This window comes from Azolla caroliniana, unplaced genomic scaffold (genome assembly GCF_043228905.1).
Source record: "Azolla caroliniana isolate FFs.n. ecotype wild unplaced genomic scaffold, voAzoCaro1.0.p SCAF_7, whole genome shotgun sequence".
In the NCBI taxonomy this organism is placed as follows: Eukaryota; Viridiplantae; Streptophyta; class Polypodiopsida; order Salviniales; family Salviniaceae; genus Azolla; species Azolla caroliniana.
This window is the reverse complement of record NW_028230442.1, coordinates 5,957,518-5,978,203: the sequence shown is the minus strand read 5'-3', so window position 1 is coordinate 5,978,203 and position 20,686 is coordinate 5,957,518. Positions and strand designations below refer to the sequence as shown.

Genomic DNA, 20,686 nt, shown 5'->3' with positions numbered 1-20,686 from the left:
ACCATTTTCCAAATTCTCCTCTATATAGGCCCGAAGGACTTCCAGCTCAGTTGGTGACAAATTGTAGATCGGTCCCGGTTGTAAATCGATGGGGCAATCGTACGGTCATTGATGAGGAAGTGTGTTGGCTTGTACTTTATCGAACACATCGGTGTAATGACGATTCTTCTCGGGAAGTTGAACGGTGGATTCTTCTTTAGTGGTGCTGGAGGGGTTTACTGATATTGCAAAGAGGAACATTTCCTCCTTGCGCCCTTCTTTATGCAACTGACGTAACGAAATGGTTGCCATCTTCTGAGTTGACCCTTGGGTTTGTCGACACTAGATTTCTCTTGTTCTCCAATCTATGTCTGGGTTATGTAACTCGAACCACGGTAATCCTAAAACTATAGGATGTTCTGGGATACTAATAATATTAAATGATACTACACATGTTAAGTTATCTAGGACAATATTAATGGGCTCTGACTCTTCTATGACATTTCCGGAAGCAATGGGACGTCCATCAATGACTACTACAGAGGCTGGACACTGGAGTTTTCTTAGGGATATCTTATGAGCTTGAGCAAATTTCTTATCCATAAAGCAAGAGTTAGCTCCAGAATCTAGGAGTGTTAGGACATGTACTGGAGGGGTACTTTTAGTACTAACTATTACTTGGGCTACGAACACATCACTAACTTGCTTAGAGGGAATGGAACCACTAATGGGTTGCACAGATCTAGGGCTGTCCAACCAAACGGCTCCTATTTTGGCTGGACTTAGTCGTTTAACTCTTCTTCTAACTAACTAAGGACATCAAATTTGTTTGCTAGATCTAGGATATTAGTACTATTAGGACTATCAGATATCCCTACTGAAATAGGCTCGGGTTTAGTACAATTAGAACTAGCGACTATTTGGTTTACCTGTCTTCTTGGCCTATGGGGGCAATTTATTGTGATATGTCCTGGTCCACCGCAGTAAAGACATAGTCAATTTGTACGGCGTCGCTGCTTTTCTTCTTCGGATAATGGCCCTCGACGACGTGTAGTGTCAATCTCCATCGGAGTCGGAGTATTCGCTAAAGGCGCATTATATGACTCCCTCGGAAAAGGTCTTGCTACCACTGAGGCGTAGGTGGGTTCTGATCTTGCCCTCGGCATCTGTAGCTGTCGTTCCGAACGTCGCTCAAAGAGGCGGTTGTCACATCTCACCACGCGACTGATTGCTTCTGTTAAGGACTTTGGCTCTTCGGGGAAGGTCAAGAGTAAGTCCTTGACGTCGTTGCGTAAACCATAACGGAATTGCTCCATCAACGCTTGATCATCCCAAGGGATATCGGCGGCGAGTAGGCAAAAATCTGCAGCGTATGCGGAGGCTGGACGGTCACCTTGGCGTAATCGCCGGATTTTGTTGATTGCGATCCTGATGCTGTCAGTATCTCCGAAACATGCTTTAAACTCACCTAGAAACTCTTCAAAATTGTTGAGTAACGGAGATTCCTTTTCTAATAGTGGAGCGAACCATGACAACGCTGAGCCACTTAACAAAGTGCCTACTAAACCCACTCGTGATGCATCGGTGGGATATCGGGAAGGATGCATTTGAATAACTAATCGTACCTGGTTAAGGAACCCTCTAAACTGCGATCGCGTTCCATCGAACTTCATGGGAAGGCCAATCTTGGGTTCTTTATGAATCCCTTGTGTTCCGGGTCCTTGTTTGTAAAGAGTAACGTGCGGAATCAAGTATGAAGACCGAACAGAAGGAAGAAAACTCAGGTTTAATGGAGAGCTTGAGCTTATGCAATATACGCGAGAGAGACAGAGAGAGTGATAGAGAGAAAACACAAGAACTATATTCAAAAAACTCTATTCACCATTCTCTATACATATGTGTGTTCAATGAACACTTTTATACAAGTCCTAGAAGGACTGACCGAAGTACTGACAGTACTTCAATGCTCACTAAGAGCTCCTACACTAACTCCCAAATATATTCCTCACGGAATATCTTTCCTAACGGCCTCCCGGTTTACGCACCGGTCTGCGTACCGGTTTACGCATTCGGCCTAACCGATTGGTCCCAACCGATCCGGTCCTCGGCTTCTTCAGCCGATTTGGCCGATGTTGAGCTTGTCTCTCAACACTCCCCCTCAAGCTCAACTTGAGGCTCTTTGGGATCTTCGGGCTCACAGCTCCGGTTCCTCCTGGCTTCACGCCTCGCTCGCGCTCCACGACCTGTTCGACTCCGCGCGCTTCGACCCTTCCGGTCGGCTTGTCTGCTCATGTGGCCCTCATCAGCTCTTCTGTTGTTGCGGTGTTGACGCTTCTTCTGCTGCCTTTTCTTCCGCTTGGGCCTCGATTGATTCAACATGTCTGAATCAAACATCCGAACCAACTCGGCTACCTCCGATCGGTTTTCTCTCTCGTCCGAGTTGGCTGTCTCCAACTCGTCTTCGGTCTTCTCGCCCTCGGTGGCGTCATCTTCCCCATGCGTGGTTGGCTTCGTCTCTCTCCTTCGGTTGCTCCCCTTCTGTCCTCTTCCGAACTTTTCCGCGGGTCCGCCCTCGGCTTCTTCAGCCGATCCGAAGTCGAACTCGACAACCGAGTCAACCGACTCGGTGGTGTTGCGGTCTCCGCTCCTTTACTGCTGCCTTGCTTGATCGTTCGGGACTGTTCTCCCCCTCAAGTTTGGCACGTCGAGGTGACGCAATCCGAGCGCACCTGAGAATTGCCGCAACTTGTCCATACCAAGAGGCTTGGTAAAGATGTCGACAGTCTGCCGATTCGTCAGAACGTACTGAAGTTCGACTTCACCGGAAAGGACACGCTCACGGACGAAATGGTAGTGCACCTCAATGTGCTTGGTCTGTGCGTGGAAGACGGGGTTCTTCGCGAGTTGGATGCTGCTGAGGTTATCGCAGTAGATCGTCGTTGGATCGGACACCTCCTCTTGCAGGTCCTTAAGTAGCCGCTTCAACCATATGGCTTCACATGTCGCGACAGCCGCTCCTCAGTACTCAGCTTCGGTGCTCGACAGTGCAACTGTCGGCTGCTTCTTACTGCTCCACACGATCGCGGCACTCCCGAGGGAGAACGCGTATCCAGACGTGGATCGGCGATCGGCGGCGTTGCCAGCCCAATCAGCATCGGTGTAGCCGACTAACTGCACGGCTGCACCGGTCCGATATAGCAGTCCCCGGTCCTTAGTGTCGTTGACATACCGAAGTATGCGTTGCGCACACTGAAGGTGCTCCTTGGTAGGTCGCGCCATGAACTGACTGATCACTCCGACCGGATAACTGAGGTCGGGTCGGGTGATGGTCAAGTATATGAGGCTTCCGACAATTTGTCGAAACCTCGTCGGGTCGCATACCTTTCCCATATCGAGACGAAGCTTGACAGTCTTGTCCAGAGGAGTCGAGACGGACTTACAGTCGGCCATCCCGAATTTGAAGAGCATACTCAACACGTAATGACATTGGCTGATCAATATGCCTTCGGGGGTACGGATCACTTCGATCCCGAGGAAGTAATGAAGGTCCCCCAGATCCTTCATGTCGAACGATGCCGCAAGCTGGAGCTTCACGCGGTCGATTTCACCGAGGTCGGCGCCGGTGATGACCAAGTCATCAACATATAGTAAAATACTAACCGGTCCGAGTCGACCTTTCCGAATGAACAGGGAAGAGTCCGATTTTGATGTGACAAAGCCCATCCGACGCAGTTGTTGCGTGATCTTCGCGTTCCAGGCACGCGGGGCTTGCTTCAGTCCGTAAAGGGACTTCTTCAGTCGGCATACTGCCAAGGAGTTCGTTCCAGAGTGAAATCCGGGGGGTTGTACCATGCACACCTGTTCCTCAAGGTCACCTTGCAGGAACGCATTCTTTAGATCCATCTGATGTAAGTGCCACCCCTTCGCCGCAGCTACTACGAGCAAAACACGGACGGTCGTCATTTTCGCAACCGGTGCAAATGTCTCATCGTAGTCGATGTCGTGTTTCTGCTCGTAGCCCTTTGCCACTAGCCGAGCCTTGTATCGGTTGACCAAGCCATCGGTGTTGTACTTGACCTTGTACACCCACCTACACCCGATCGGTTTTACCCCTGTTGGTGCGCCAACCAGGTCCCAGGTCTCGTTCTCCGCCAATGCGTGCATCTCTTCCTCCATCGCGGCACACCAATTTGCGTCTTTAGCCGCTTCTGCGTAGCTCTCCGGCTCACGCACTTCCGTTACACGGATCATGTACGCATAATGATGCGCCATGTACTCGTTGTATCCGAACCGCAAAACAGGGTTCTTCTAGCGGGTAGATCGGCGTAATCTAGCATTAGCCGATGTCGAGGCCTTATCGGTCGACGCGGACATCACCTTTAAAGACCCGTCACCGGTTCCCTCAGAGTCGGACTCGCGTCGGTCTGACTCATTCCTATCTGTGCCGGAATCCGACACCTTCTTCTTCCCTTTCTCTTTGCGCGTAAGCCGTCTCCTCGGCTTCCTGCGTGGGGAATGCACGGCCGAGTCTCCACTACTCGCCGGCTCTTCATCGGATTGGTCGTACCGACTCAGTCGTCCAATCAGTCCACTCGGTCCACTTAAACGGAGTGAAATCAGACTCTCTTCGCGGGTCTCGATTTCGGGCTCATCCGGAGGCATCTCGGCCTCTCTGACCTCATCGTCTGAGCTCGGATTGGAGTCGGGGTTCGGAGTCGGGGGCTCGTACCAGGACGCGGACTCGTCAAACACAACATTGCGGCTGACACGCGCTTGTTTGGTGCGAGGGTTATAGCACTTATAACCCTTCTGCTCGTCCGAGTAACCGACCAAGATGCATTTCTCGGCCTTTGCGTCCAGCTTCCTCCTTTTCTCCTTCGGTACATGCACATACGCAATGCTACCAAACACCCTCAAGGGTCGCAAGTTCGGCTTCGTTCCGAAATATAGCTCGTGCGCCGACACTTTGTCTCCGATCCGGTTCTGGATGTATACCGCAGTCCTTACCGCCTCGGCCCAGTAGAACTTGGGCAAGCTCTTCTCCTCCAGCATTGCCCGTGGGGCTTCCACAATCGACCGATTCTTCCTCTCAGCCACGCCGTTCTGCTCTGGCGTGTATCTACAACTGAATTCGCGCCGAATTCCCATTTGTTGTAGATAATCGTTGAATTGACCAGAAAAGTACTCTTTCCTACCATCCGACCACAGGCACTTGATCTTCCGTCCCGTTTCCGTTTCCACGAACCCTTTGAGGTCCTGGAAACAGTCGAAGACTTCGCTCTTCCTCTCAATGAGGTAGATCCACGTGTGCCGCGTGTGGTCGTCGATGAAGGAGATGAAATATCGGCTCCCGCCAAGACTAACGTTTTGTGCCGGCCCCCATACATCGGAGTGTATAAGTTCAAGCTTGTTCCGGCTCCGGTTTCGCTCGTTGGGGAAAGGAAGTCGGTGTTGCTTCCTGAGCTGGCAGGCTTCACAAATTTGTGCCTTTCGGCCACTAAATTTGGGCAATCCTAACACTACCTGTTTCGATTGCAGATCTTGAAGCCGCTGGTAGTTGACGTGGCCTATCCGCTTGTGCCACAAGTCGATGTCCGACTCGGATTTTTGTCCCTTTGCGAACATTGCGGTGCCGCCGTCAGTGGAATCGAGGATGAACATCCCCCCGTCTCTACGCCCTTGCGCAATCACACGGCCTTCTTCCTCAATGAAGCACCCGAGGTGTGTAAACCAAACCTCCATCCCTTGGTCGACGATCTGTCCGACCGAGACCAAGTTCTTCGTGATTGTCAGAACGTGCAGCACGTTCATGAGTTTCCCTTTCTGCCCAACATGGCTAAGGGGAACTTCTCCGACATTCGCGATCGGATGCGGAGTGTCGTCTCCAATTGCGACTACTCCAGGTTGTATCGGTTTTTCAAGGTACAAGAACCATTCCTTATGACTCGTCATGTGGTTTGACGCGCCGGACTCTACGTACCACACCTCGTCTGATCTCGGGGTGGTCCGTTTCATTGAGTTTGCTTCGTGTCTCGTCACGAAGACAAACCCTTCACCGGCTCTCCCGGAGTCTTCGGCATAGTGCGATCGCTGCCGATTTCCCTTGTCGGTATGTCCGGAGCCGTTTCCGGAACCGGTTCTCTCCGAATCAGCGCGCTTCTTCCAGCACTCACTTTCCCTGTGGCCTTTCTTGCCACAGTACCAGCACTCCGCGATGGCCTTCCCTTGCCAGTTCTCATCGCTTCGACTCCCCCTGTTTTCGGAGGGTCCGGAGTTGCTGTCGGCATCACTTCGGTGCCTTCTTCCTTGATCTCGTCGGCCGCCTCCATTGCGCGCCGACTCGCCTCGTCCTCCACGTCCACGGGGCCTATCTCCCTTCGTGTACAACATTTTGTTCTCGGTGTGCGTGCTTGTAGACGCACCCGCGTGGTTCTCCTCTACCAGGAGCATTGACTGTAAGTCGAAAAAGGACGGCGTATTCTCCCGGGTACACACAGCCGTTCGGAACGCTCCGAACTTCGACGCCAAACCTCCGAGACAGATCTGGACCATCTCGCTCTCCTCGATGTTCACCTCTATGGAGGCGAGGGAGTCGCAGATATCCTTGATCTTCGAGGTATAGTCCACCACCGACAAGTCGCGTTTTCGTAGGTTGTTCTTCAACTCCTGTCGGAGCTGAAGCTTCCTGGCTGTGGTGCTCACGGCAAAAATCTTCTTCAGATTTTCCCACGCACCCTTCGGCGTCTTTGCATCCCGAACATAGCTCAATAGTTGTTCGCCCACACACAACGCGAAGCAATATAATACCCTGCTCGCCGATTGCTCCCACGACGGGAAGTCTCTGTGTATCGATTCGGGTGCCGCATCATTAGCTCCTTCGACATAACTCCAATAGCCGTGCCCGAGCAGGTACTGGTGCATCTTGTAGGACCAAGACGCGTAGTTGGTTCTGTCGAGCTTCTCTGTTGGAAGCGAGCTCGCCATGCTTCTATCCATCGTTCTTCTTGTTCTTCTTCGTCAAGCTGTGTCGGCTGCAGAGAGGTTCTCAACCCTCGCGCTCTGATACCATGTAAAGAGTAACGTGCGGAAGCAAGTATGAAAACCGAACAGAAGGAAGAAAACTCAGGTTTAATGGAGAGCTTGAGCTTACGCAATATACGCGAGAGAGACAGAGAGAGTGATAGAGAGAAAACACAAGAACTATATTCAAAAAACTCTATTCACCATTCTCTATACATATGTGTGTTCAATGAACACTTTTATACAAGTCCTAGAAGGACTGACCGAAGTACTGACAGTACTTCAATGCTCACTAAGAGCTCCTACACTAACTCCCAAATATATTCCTCACGGAATATCTTTCCTAACGGCCTCCCGGTTTACGCACCGATCCGGCCCTACCTACGCACCGGTTTGCATACCGGTTTACGCATTCGGCCTAACCGATCCAGTCCTCGGCTTCTTCAGCCGATCCGGCCGATGTTGAGCTTGTCTCTCAACATTGTTGTTGCATCGCTACGATGGTTGCTTCGAGTTGTTGCACGCGTAACGCAAGGTCCCCATGCTGTTGTTGCGTTTGCTACTTTTCTAAGGAGATTTGCTGAAGATCCCCCAGCAATCGTTGGTTTTCTTGTTCCAAAGCATGGAACTTCTCCTTCAAGCATTGAAATTCCAAGAAAACATATTGATATTCTTCAGCGCTAACAGTGGCCATGGGATGAAAGAAAAGAGGAATAAAAGATTAGTAGGAAATGAGAGAGACAGAAGGTAGGGAAAATTGGTTCAAACTATCAGGAACAGTACTGAGACAGAGAAGGAATTAGTACTAAACGAAGGATTAGTACTATGAGAGGTGTGGAACTTCTTCGAGAGAAGGAAGAAGTGAGTGAGACAGAGAGAAAGAGAGAGAGAGAGAGTGTGTGTGTGTGTGTGACGATAAGAAAGATATGTATTATATGAAGAAAATATACAATGGTGGCTAAAAGGCTTACGACTGGCGTTGAACCAATTTGGTTCAATATAATGCCTAGTGCCCTCTTTTATAGTGTTTTCAGGAGTAATCCTAAAGCTTCTAGAATGTTCCAGAGAAATCTGGAATATACACTAATTTCCTATAATAAAATGTAAATGAAAATAATATCCTACGTATTACAATAGATGATCTAATGGTCAAGAGCTCGACCCATATAACCTAAGGTCATGGGTTCGAGTCTTGCCATATCATGACACTCTCTATGTGACATAGTCTACATATCCTTTCCTCCATAGGGACTCCATTAATACAACCATTCTCAATCTCAACTCAATCTCAAGTTGGTGAGCTGAGATTCGAAGTTGTCTAATGGCAACCCTTAGTGCATTTGGTAAGAATACATCTAGATTCTAGATGATTGTCTATTGGCAATCATGATGTCTTATTATGCATTTGGTTGCCTTACAAGATTTTTAAAGCCTTTGAAGACAAGATAAACCATTCCCCATGATGGGCATTTATAGCTCGAGTTGAGCTAGCTAGCTTGCCCATAACCAAATAAAGTTGGTCCTTACTATCACTACAATAAGCTCAATAATTGGTCAAAGTAGAGACCCATCCCAAAGACTTCGTTGTCCATAACCATAACACTTAGCCTAAGAGAACTTTGCCACAGAAGTGCACTCGAGGTAACATCACCTCGAGGACTACACATAACCCAAGATTATATGATAAAAGGCTGAAATTTGTTCCCATGGTAAGTTCTTGATATATGTCAATTATGTGTGGAAACCACCAATAAGGAGATATTTCTATCAAACAATACAAATTGTGGACAACAGGGAAAAAATAGTGCACTTAGCCTAAGAGAACTTTGCCAAAGAAGTGCACTCGAGGTAACATCACCTCGAGGACTACACATAATCCAAGATTATATGATAAAAGGCTGAAATTTGTTCTCATGGTAAGTTCTTGATATATGTCAATTTTGTGTGGAAACCACCAATAAGGAGATATTTCTATCAAACAATACAAATTGTGCACAACGAGGAAAAAATAGTGCACGACTCCTTTGCTAAATGATAATCAAAGAAACAACGCTTTCTTTCAAATATGACTCAACTTCTCTAGCATTACTAATATTGCATTCAATTGGTGCTAAGAGGACACTTATGTCAGTACACCTTCCAATATGCATGTGTATCCATATATCTAATATTTTCACTTTCATCCTAGTAATTCATATCCTTGTCCATTTGTATTGCAATGAAATAAAAAGATTATATCATCAATGAAATAGCATTCCTGATCATGTGCAATATGACGAACCCCAAATTCTACAATATTAATTTATTATTCCCATATTGACATCTATGTAATTGAAGGCACATTTATTTAAGCAAAGTTAATTCTTATCCTTTACTCACAAACTAAATGTAAATAGATAAGCATATGGATACAAACACACACACACACACACAATGACATGTTGGACATTGTAGAGCTAGTAGACAACCGCAGACAACCTTTTGAATCTTGATAGTAAACCATTCTTGGCTAATTGCAAACAAACTTGAACCTTTTGGCAACATTATTTCTTGGATCAGACTTACTTGACAACAATGTGCAACATATTTACACAGTGATGTACCACATCTATATGCACATTCTAAATTTGACACATGTACACATTAAGATATCGGATAAGCCTTAATGAACTCGAGGATGCTCAAGCTACCATTTGCTTTTATTTCCTCGTGATTGTAAGTTTGGTAAGAAGTTTATTTAGAAAAGCATGTACCATGGAGGAACTACCATGTTGTCCACGTTTTTGCATTTGTTAAAAGTTTAAGAGTTTTTGTTGGGATGTGTTTTGATTTAAAAGGACAGAATGAGATAACCTTTGACTACTTCCCAATGTATGTGTACCTTTTGTTATACATCTTAAAATAAGTAATTCATTTGTGGCATGGAAGTGCACATAAACATGGAGATTGTAAAGAAAATTTGTAGAAGCATTGAGAGTTAACAATGTTGAAATATCATTGTAAATAATCAAAACTAACATTGATGGCATTTAATGTAACACTCATGAATCAACCTACACATAGATTTCTATTGTATGCTAGACTATAAATACATATATGCATATAATACAAAGAGATCCTCGCGTAGATATGAAGGAACAAAGACTACTTAATCAAACACATTGCTTGACTAGTAATTGTTCGGATAAATTACATGCAAGTTGATACATCAACGTTCCCTCACATTTGATCTACACCATATTTATAGAATATAATCTAGTATTATCACTTATAGACAACATTTTGCTAACTCCCAAGAGTGCTAGTGTTGATTAATGTCTATGGTAATCAAATATATAATAAGGTTGCTTTCACACAAAATTTGTCAAACAACAAACCCTTTTTAACAAAGCACGAGCAGAAAGTAGTTTTTTCACTTTTACTCTCTCTCTCTCTCTCTCTCTCTCTCAAATACACACATAACTAGGAAATGTTGTACGCTTGTATGTCCTTGCCTTTTTACACACGTCGCTCTCTCTATACAAACATCACATCACAACAAAAAGTATTATTTCTAAGTTGAAAGAATTTTCTTAATGTATTGTTTTAGAAAAATGGAGAGATTTATATTTCATACTAAACGAATGTGATTGTCATTGCTCAAATATGTGACTAGCAAACGTTTATATCCTTTTGGGTTAATATGGTTGAATCAAACCTAGGTTTCAAAGACCAATATTGGAACTTGGAACCCACATGAGCATGCACACACGCATTCTCTCTCTCTCTCTCTTGGAGGCGGGTAAGCAAGCATACTATGCATTTGAGAACACATGCAATCTTGGAGATATTAAGTGTTGGGTTCTCAAGAAATATCTTTTCAACACTTTGGTGACATCGATTATTCTCTATGGGGTGGAAGTATGGGGCGGTAGCATCCCTAAATCTATGTGGAAAGAGTTTGAAAATGTCCAAAAACATTTTCTTACAAAGTTTCTACAAGTTAAGAAACAAATGCCCTACACCCGCCTCCTCCTTGAGATGGGATCGCTTCCCATTAAGATCATGTCCATGGAAAGGGTTGTTGAATACATGCTTAAGGTTCAAAAATGTCCCTCGCATCGACTTCCTAGAATTGTATTGGAAGCAAGCAAAAAGATCCAAAAGACGCATAAAAGCATTTTGTGTTCTGGTTTGGATGCAAGATATAGAAAAATGGTTTGGTAGATGGGGTGCAAGACACTTGCTTCATGATGTGTCACTAGATTCCTCAGTAAATGAGGCCTTTTTACAACGCCCATGTATTTGACATGGGACAAATGTGGAGGCTCATGTTTCACACATTATACTACACATGTTGCATCTAACTACAAAACCATATTCTTCGCGAAATGGGGAAACCATACACATCAATACCTGTTATCTACCGTTCGAACCATTGCTTCCATACGACTTAGGTCACATGCATTGCGATGTGAGACAGGGTGTGGGGGCGCAAGTGATGAGAGTGGTCGGCTATGCACACTTTACCCTAAACAAGTTCGTTAGTCTAAGTATCACACTTTGATACAATGCTCTGCCTTTGATCATATTCGACCATGCTTTCAACATCTCTTCGACCAAGCCCAATCCTTGCAAGGATTTCTATCACAACCACAATGTGCACTCGCGATTGCAACATTCATTGGTAAAGTTCTTGAACATCAAGAGTCGTTACTCACGTTCACATGTATCACGTGAAATGTAATATTTTTGGTCTTATAGGTCATATTTGACCCCCAAAGACGATAATATAATCTCTCTCTCTGTGTCTCTCTCATTGAGGTTTCTTTGTTATTGCTTGGGAGCAATGCTAAGGCTCATGACTCTCAGGTTATTTGCACATGTTGCACCAATTTACAAAATCGTCTTCTTCTTGTTCATTTGGGCAAAGTGCACTCGTTGATACATGCTAAAGCCATTCCTCGTGTTTGCCATCCACACTATAGCTTCCTTACAACTTAATCATGTGAGACAATTGTATTAGGGCATTAGCAAAGGAACTAATAACATATGCATAACTTTTCTTGAACAAGTTTGTGATCCTAAGTATCATCACACTTTGCATTGCTCTATCAACAATTTTCACTTTGCTTTGATCATATTTTCAAGTCAAAACTATACCTTTATACATTTCTCTCGTAAATCCAATGTGCATTCTCGATTACAACATTAAGAAGATAAATTATTAAACATCAAGAGCCACAAATCAACTCCACACATATGGCCCCATAGATCATATTCATGTCATATATGACCCACGAGGATGATAATAAAATTTATCTCTCGCAATGTAAATACCGAAAGGAAAACATTGGAATGAGAGTCTCCATATAGAGCATAGAACTTGTGGGAAAGAGAAAGTGGTGCACATAGCTATAAAAAATCCTTAAAATGCCATCTCATTGTATACATTCCTATCGAACTTGAGTGCAATTTCTGAATTATATTCTCGACATTTCATGGCACATACATGTATATATCAATGTGTGTGGGGAACATGGAAATAATTACTTGATTATCATCATGTGTGCATGCACCCATGTTTGTTATAAGATATATAGATAAGGGTTAGAAGATTGGACATTGATCGTGAGACCAAATCATGATAAGGCTATTTGAAGGCACCCTATTGCTATGTGCTCTACTTAAATAGGTCATATCACTTATACTAAACATGGGTTCAAAATCAATGTATGTATGGATAAGGTTTACAAGATCTAATTGTGGTAGTAAGCTATGGTTCTCCAAGTGGGGAATCAAGACGATGGAGCTTACTTATAGTCAAAGGTCTTAGAGCATCTTCCCTTAACCTGGATGTTCCATTGTACATGCATCATAATATTCTAGAGTAAAGGACTTAAGAATATTGAAATGGACATGTGAACTCTATGCATGACCACATTAACCAAATGTAAGTATAAAACTAACACATTCTGAATATTTGATACTTTAATTAGCACATGTTGTGCTTTTGAGTACAATAATTGAATGGAGCCATATATGTATGTGGAATTATTCATGTATACATATACATATATAAATCTATAGAAAAAGCAACACATTTTTAAGATCAAAGACTACTTTCGAACTATAGGAGACAGAGAGAGGATTTTGAGCATTTTACATATATTTATAGAGAGAAGTGCTACACTCGAGAACATAAAGTAATAAGTCTATTAATTATCATGGATAGCCAGAATTTGATTGTTAGCCTTGTTAAAACAGCTTTATCATCAATGTTTCGGGTGTTGTCATCGGATTAATGGGTCTTGGTGGGTGGCTAGGTGACAAATGTAACATCTGAATATGAGGGGACTTAAAGGGAGGTAACTAGTGGCTAGCATTAAGGTAGTGGGTCTTAGTCGACTCTTGACGGATATAAAAGGAAAAGACCATTTGATTAAGGAATTAAAAAGCTTTGCATGGAAAGTCTAGACGCGAGGATAGGAATGGTGATGGCAAGGATGAGTGGAGCAAAAAATATAGAAAATTGGTAAAACCAAAAGGTATGGGGCATAAAAAAAACATCAATAGCAAGTTGAGATTAAATAATTTATAAGTAGCAACATTACAAACTATTTTGTCGAATAAATCGAACGCCCCCGCATGCATATTGTTTTGCGAGGGATTGTGGAGTGGGTTTTCCAAGTAGTCTAACTAACGACACAATAATGGTTATTTGAGGAAATCCCAAATCCCAATTTGATCTTGAACTTTTTGAGTATGTACATATTAAGATGGACATGGACAAGTACAAGTTGCAAAACTCAAAATAAGATTCATAAGATACAAAGGAAATCCAATGCTTAGACTTTAGTCATGGAATTATTTTCTTTTACTAATGGAAGTACGTAATAGTTAACGAGCCTCTGCTCCGATAGACCTATTTCTTAGTTTGTAATAATATGACTCTATTTGAAATGTCTGTGAATCCTAGGTAGGGTTATGCGCTAATGCTCTATATATTTCAAGGTGGGGGTTGATATGAACTTCAACACGAACAAGCGAAACAACAGTGGTGGTTCACCACGCCGATTAGGTGAAGCTTACAGACACAACCTAACTGACAAAAAAATGTCCCCACCACATTGTCCCTTCATCCCTCCAAGTAAAAGTTTCCTCCAAGTGGTGTACCTTTTGTTCACCATCTTGTCTTGTTCAGCTAGAGGATTGGGGGGAGAAGGGGGGGGGGGGGGAGATGAGATAGAAGCCAGTATTTCTCATCTGTGTGCCTCATCCTCCCCGCTTGCTCTCACAACAACACCCTCCAAAGCAAAGTAAAGCTTTACTCCATCCATCCAAGTGGGGCTGCCCAATTATATATATATACATATATACTGTGGGTATCGCGGATTGCTTCGGAGCGAATCGTGCCTCCTCTCTCGGGCGGACGAGAGCAAGGAGCGTGGGACCAGGTAGGGTGGGTATGGCATGTTGTCTGGGGAGCCGATAGTGAGGTATATACTAACAACTACATGGTGTCAGAGTGGGTGGGGCATATGGCGAGTCCGACACCCCCACACACCCCCCCTGCCTTGCCTTGCCTTGCCTTGCCTTACCAGAATGTGTGTGTGTGTGTGTGTGTGTGTGTGTGTGCTTTGTGGTTCTCAAGGTCATTTTCTTATTGGGAGGGGTCATTGGATAAGGTAAATTAAGTATGAAGGAAAAATGATAAAAAGAAAAAACTTATGAAAGGAATAATACTTCCTCATTCTTTCTTTCTTTCTCTCCTCTCCTCTCCTCCTGCTCTCACTCTCTATCCTCTGCTTCTCTCTGTCTCTGTCTCTGTCTCTGTTTCTTTGTGTTTGTTTGTTCTTGGACATCCCCTCCACCATAGCCATGGACCTTCAATGGAACCTCTTTGGTAAATAGCTACACCTTGTTATATAGCAAACTATGTTGGCAAGCCCCCCTTCTTTAATCAGTTCCTTCTTCTTCTGCTGCTTCTTCTCCTTCTCCTTTCTCTTCTTTGTCTCCCTCAAGCTTCTCCATGGCTTGTAACTTCAATTACAGACCTGGTTCTCCTTGTGCTCATGACTTCTCTCCTCCCCCATTCATCCAAATGCATTCTAATGTAAGCTATCCTCCTCTCCACGACAACCATAATGGTGCAGGTATATGTATTAAAAGCCAACTATTTTCCACTATTTCTGTTTACTATTCTGATTATTTTGGTTTGATATAAGTACTTCTCTCTGAATCTGAATCCCAATTTATGCTTCAGGGTTAGAGCATTCTGAGGAGCTTTGGCAGGAGTGTGCAGGACCTTTGGTTCATGTACCCAAAGCTGGAGAAATGGTCTGGTATTTCCCTCAGGGACACATGGAACAGGTTCAGAAGAATAATCACACATTCTTTTAATGTTTTTAGCATTAGTTATTTTTTGTACTTTGGTAATTAATCTTTGCTAAGTAATTATATGTAATTTATGTATGTAATGCTTTAGGGGGTTTTAAGGTTGGGGTTTATATAGTAAAAAAGAAAACTAATTCCAATTATGGTTGGGCCATCAGGTGGCTGCATCAACAGATCATCAGCAATTACCGAGTGAAATGATTAGCACCCATGATCAGAAGAATAAGAATGATGATGATAACGAGAACAAGAAGAAGCTCCCAAACTCTGCAGGATTGGATTCTCAAATACTCTGCCGTGTTGTGCACAGATCTCTCAGTGTAAATAAATGAGTTTTTAGTACATCATATATATATATATATATATCAGCGTTGATGATTTCTCAGACGTGAATTGAACCCTAATTGAGTATATGTACATATGACAGGCTGAACTTGACACAGATGAAGTGTATGCCCAGATCTCTCTTCTACCCATAGCTTTGTCAGATGAGGTATTTCGTTGTTGTTCTTTTAAGGATTTGAACCTAGAAGCCAGTTTGTGGTGGTTACTGTTAAGGATTTGAGGTTGTAATATTTGTGACAAGGTCGTTGGAGACCCAATTGATAAAACCACCAGTAGTGTAACAGAGCAAGCTTACACCGAGTCCACCCTAGCTCATCCTCCTCATCAGGTCAGATCTGCAAGCTCTCTGAGCATGCGAAGGTTTATCAAGATACTCACCGCCTCTGACACGAGCACCCACGGTGGCTTCTCTGTACACAGGAAGCATGCTGAAGAATGCCTTCCTCCACTGGTATTTAATCAAGACATTACTGATTCATAAGGCAAAAACACAGGAATGCTGTATAGCCATATCGGAAATGATTTCTCGCTATCTCTTCATTGTTCTGAATCTACTGGCATCAAAATTTTGATCTCTGTATGATATCTCTGTCAGGATATGTCACAAGACCCTCCTAGTCAAGACCTCGTTGCTAAGGACCTCCATGGGCACGAATGGAAGTTCCGACACACATTCCGTGGTATTGCTATTTTTTAACGAAACAAAATCTCCCCTTTTACTCCTTATTTTGGAATGAGCTGATTCAGTGGTAAGCACTTAGGTTATCACCACAATGTGGTGCGTTCAAATCCCTAGTTTCACAAATCTTTGTTACATCATATATCAATTCTCGTAAACTACATGTTATAATTGGTGTATTGAGCTAATGACGTTCTTCAAACAGTTGACACAGCCATAAACTATGGTCAGATTGGCTGTTGACATTTCTTTCTCTCTTGGAGCTCTTATACACTGTTTTACTGGTGTGAAACTCAGGTCATCCTAGGAGGCACTTGTTAACGACCGGTTGGAGTGTCTTTGTGAGCAACAAAAGACTGTTAGCAGGGGATGCTGTGATTTTTCTAAGGTAATTAGTCTATTATAGATCCATCTTATAAGCTACCTGGTGGTTTTGTTAGTTATTTTTAGCTTTTCCCTCCGAGTTCATCTTTATTTCCCTAACAATGCTTCTGATCAACACATACAGAGCAAAACGGGAACGTAAGTGGGAAAAGGGGTTTCAAGGGCATTTGTGGAAATGGCAAAATCTTAGAAGTTTTGGGGGAAATGAAAAGATAAATTTGGGGGGTATTCCAGAATTTTCCCCTAATTCTCTTAATGCTTAACATAATGTGATGGAGATATTGAAATCAATGCTCTAGGGGGGAGAATGGAGAGCTTAGAGTTGGCATCAGGAGGGCAAAATGTCAACAGAGCAACCAACAGGCTGTGATGTCAAGCCACAGCATGCACATGGGCGTGGTTGCTACAGCAAACCATGCTATCATGACTCGTACCATCTTCTCCGTCTTCTATAAACCAAGGCAAGTCATCCTCTTCTAGTAGTAGCACCAGGGTTATAAAACATTAATAAATAAGACTATCCTGGGCCTTACCAAATGTAAGTGGTTTTGGATGAAAATGAATTTATACATTGTTGGTAAACCCTATGTAGTATGGAAATTTCGGCTAATCTTCACAATATTTAGCTATTTTTTCCTGATGTTTCTTACTTGTTCCTTATTTGACTGGTTGTCGAAATAGCCAAAATTATTCTGAAATGCTCCTCCAAATCGAAATAGCCAAAGAGTTTTGGAAGAAAGGCAGATTTAGCTGTAGAATAGCTCCAAAGTTTGTCCTGTTTGACCCCACTCTAGTAGTATCTGATGTCTTAAATGGCCATATCTGTCTATTTTTACAGACTGAACCTTTATTCTGCATTCCTTGTCCCAGTGGAGAAATTATCCAAAGTGGCATCACTAAGCTTATCAGTTGGGATGAGATTCAAGATGAAATTTGAGGCAGAGGATGCATCTGACCCGAAGAGGTATATTCCATTCTCTGTACCTCATGAAGCATACATGAGTTATTATTATGATTAAGCATTATGTTGATTCATGTAAATTATAGTTGTGCGGGTACCGTAATGGGAATTGAAGGATTGGATACTACCAACTGGCCGGACTCGAAATGGCGGTCAGTTAAGGTGAAATGGGATGAGCTCACAAGCAACATTAAGGAGCGTCCAGACAGAGTATCGCCTTGGGAAATTGAGATACCCAGTGCTTCTCACTCTTCTCCGGTCATGAATCCCTCACTCCATCTGGTCCGTAATAAGCGTGTCCGCCAGCCATCATCATCCCCTACTATGATTTTAACAGAATTCCCAGGATCACAAAGTAAAGGACCTTTCTAACTCTTACTGCATTTTAAGTTGATGCAGCACACCTTCATACGTAGGTCTTCCATATTTAGGCACAGAATGTAGATGTTATGTGGATTGAACCATGTTTTATTTTGTTTTCAGATTGTGGGAAACCCTCTAATACTCAGCTAATGAATCCAAGGGACTTGCAAGGTGAAGAACCTTCGAGTCGAAGCAACATGGGGAATATGGAATCTAGTCTACATGAGACATGGTCATCAAGGACATTGCAAGAAAGCCTGAATAATAACTTGCCCTGTATGCATGTTCTGCGACAACATAAGCCACAACATCATCAAGCACAACACCATCACCAACAGCACATGGGAGGTGTCTCTAGTGAAATGAGCCGAATGCAATTACTGAGCTCAAGCCTAAATAGCCATGGTGGTCATGGGTCAGCATGGGCAACCAGTACCATTCCGAATGAAGTTTCTCTAACATGGCTTACGGGCCAAGATAGGTCCCTTGTAACAGGAAATGTGCAGGGAAGTAAACATCACCTACTATATCCTAACCCCCTATTTGCATCATGGGAGGCATCCGTACAACAACCTGAGAAGATTATAGATAGTCATATGGTAGGAAATGCTAATGCTTCCCTTCCATCACCACCAATACCTCCTACAGAGACCAGTGGATGCAAGTTATTTGGAATATCTTTGACTAGCACCCCTGCTCGCATTGTTAGTGTTCCTGTCATCAAGCACATTGTTTCTGGCCATTCAATAGATAATATTGCTATTAATGAACCTATTGTTGAATTGTCGAGACTCATAAAGTCAGATGCCTCATCTGAGCCTGAAAAACCAGAACCAGAATGGAATGTCACAGAGTCGTGCAACAACCCCAGGACAAGGAGTCGAATTAAGGTTAGTAGTTGAATTCAGTGTTGGATTGCATAGCATCTACGGAAACAGAATAATCTACCATCTCCATCTACCATCATCACCTACCATCTATCATCTACTATTCATGTCTCACTCACTTCCTAATAGCTATCTTTTCATTGTGACCTTCCCTGTATAGGTGATTAAGAAAGGAAGCAGAGTGGGACGAGGAATCGACTTGACTAAATTTGATAACTATACAAGCTTGCTGGAGGATCTGGAATCCATGTTCAACATGAAAGGACAGCTCACAGACCCTACAACAGGGTGGAAAGTAGTGTATAGTGACAGAGAAGGAGATACTATGCAGGTTGGAGATGATCCTTGGATGTAAGTAAAACCACTTCATTCACCCTTTTTTTATTATATTCTTATATCTTATCCTTTCACATTCAGGGAAATAGAGGCAGTAACATTGTTTATGCGAAATAGTTATATGTATACATATACAATCACTTTTTTATGTACAGGGAATTCTCTCGTATGGTTAAGAAGCTATATATCATAAGCCCAGAAGAAATCAAGAAGAAGAATGGATCTAGTGCACGTGAGGAGGGGCTATTGATGGGTTGATTACACATGGCTAAACTTTCCTTTGCGTATACCTGATCTCATGGTTATGTATATGCAACTTGGAAGCAAAGCAATGGAGAATTTCGGGTCAATACGTTTTTCCGATGTTTTTCTTGACATTTTTCTTAAGCAGAGTGATAATGTCATCCGGTCACCTTGCCAGTTTTTGCATCTAACTGCATTGCGTATGCAGCTATATATACATATATACATACATACAAACATACATATACATACATACATACATACATACATACATACATGCATGCATACCTACATATATATACACATACACATACATATACGTGCATATATATGTGTGTATGTATGTATCTTATCACACCCATATATATCTATATATACATATCCTTCATTAAACACTTGGTGTATATGCCATTAACATAGACAGATTTGTGTAGTTATATCAGGAAACAAACAAATGACTATTTTATTTAGCTGGTAAGTTTCTGTATGCAAGCTGATTCCTTGTTTGATCAGGTTGTTGTATTCCTAGTATTTTCTTTGATAATGATATATATACAGACTATATTGTATGCTTTCAAAGGATAAGGTTATGAATGATCATTTGCCATCTTGATGAAGGATTTTGGAAAGATACCAGCAATTGAAGAAAATTACAAACAAGTGTTTCAACATGAAGCTTAATAGAATCAAATTCCATTTGGGATCAAAGAAATGCAGATATTGATGAAGTTAATTTATCGCCCAAATAAAGAGTATTACTTGATGCTGTTGAATTGGAATGATAGGCATATGATACCTCAATGGCACACACACAGGTTTCTGCTTAGGAATGGATATGCACTTTGTATTTGCGGCAAGTGGATCACAATCACTTTAGTGTAGTATTTTCGTCATTACACAATGTGATGTGTTTTTTGAGATTGGTTCCCTCTCACACGCACAAAACTCAAAATCAAAATAATATTAGTTTTAGATACAATAGAAGCTGTACAATTGCTGCTAGTCTTGGTCCCAATATATGCTTGTCATATTTTCTAGTATAATCTTTGTGTATTTGTGACATAAAATCGATAGATTTGCTTGAATATAAACTAGCAAATAAGTTGTCACAAA

General features: G+C 42.8%; 1 protein-coding gene across 1 annotated transcript; it reads left to right on the top strand.

Annotated features, from left to right (window-relative positions):
- The first annotated feature begins 14,954 nt into the window (after positions 1–14,954).
- Positions 14,955–20,144, top strand: LOC147861700 (auxin response factor 7-like). Its single transcript, XM_087322071.1, has 13 exons — positions 14,955–15,134; positions 15,245–15,351; positions 15,534–15,695; positions 15,803–15,868; positions 15,962–16,171; positions 16,316–16,400; positions 16,697–16,787; positions 17,083–17,244; positions 17,622–17,747; positions 17,831–18,099; positions 18,228–18,997; positions 19,155–19,345; positions 19,486–20,144. The coding sequence occupies exons 1-13, from the start codon at positions 15,011–15,013 to the stop codon at positions 19,586–19,588; spliced, it is 2,466 nt and encodes an 821-aa protein (XP_087178197.1). The 5' UTR covers positions 14,955–15,010; the 3' UTR covers positions 19,589–20,144.
- The last annotated feature ends 542 nt before the right edge of the window (positions 20,145–20,686 follow it).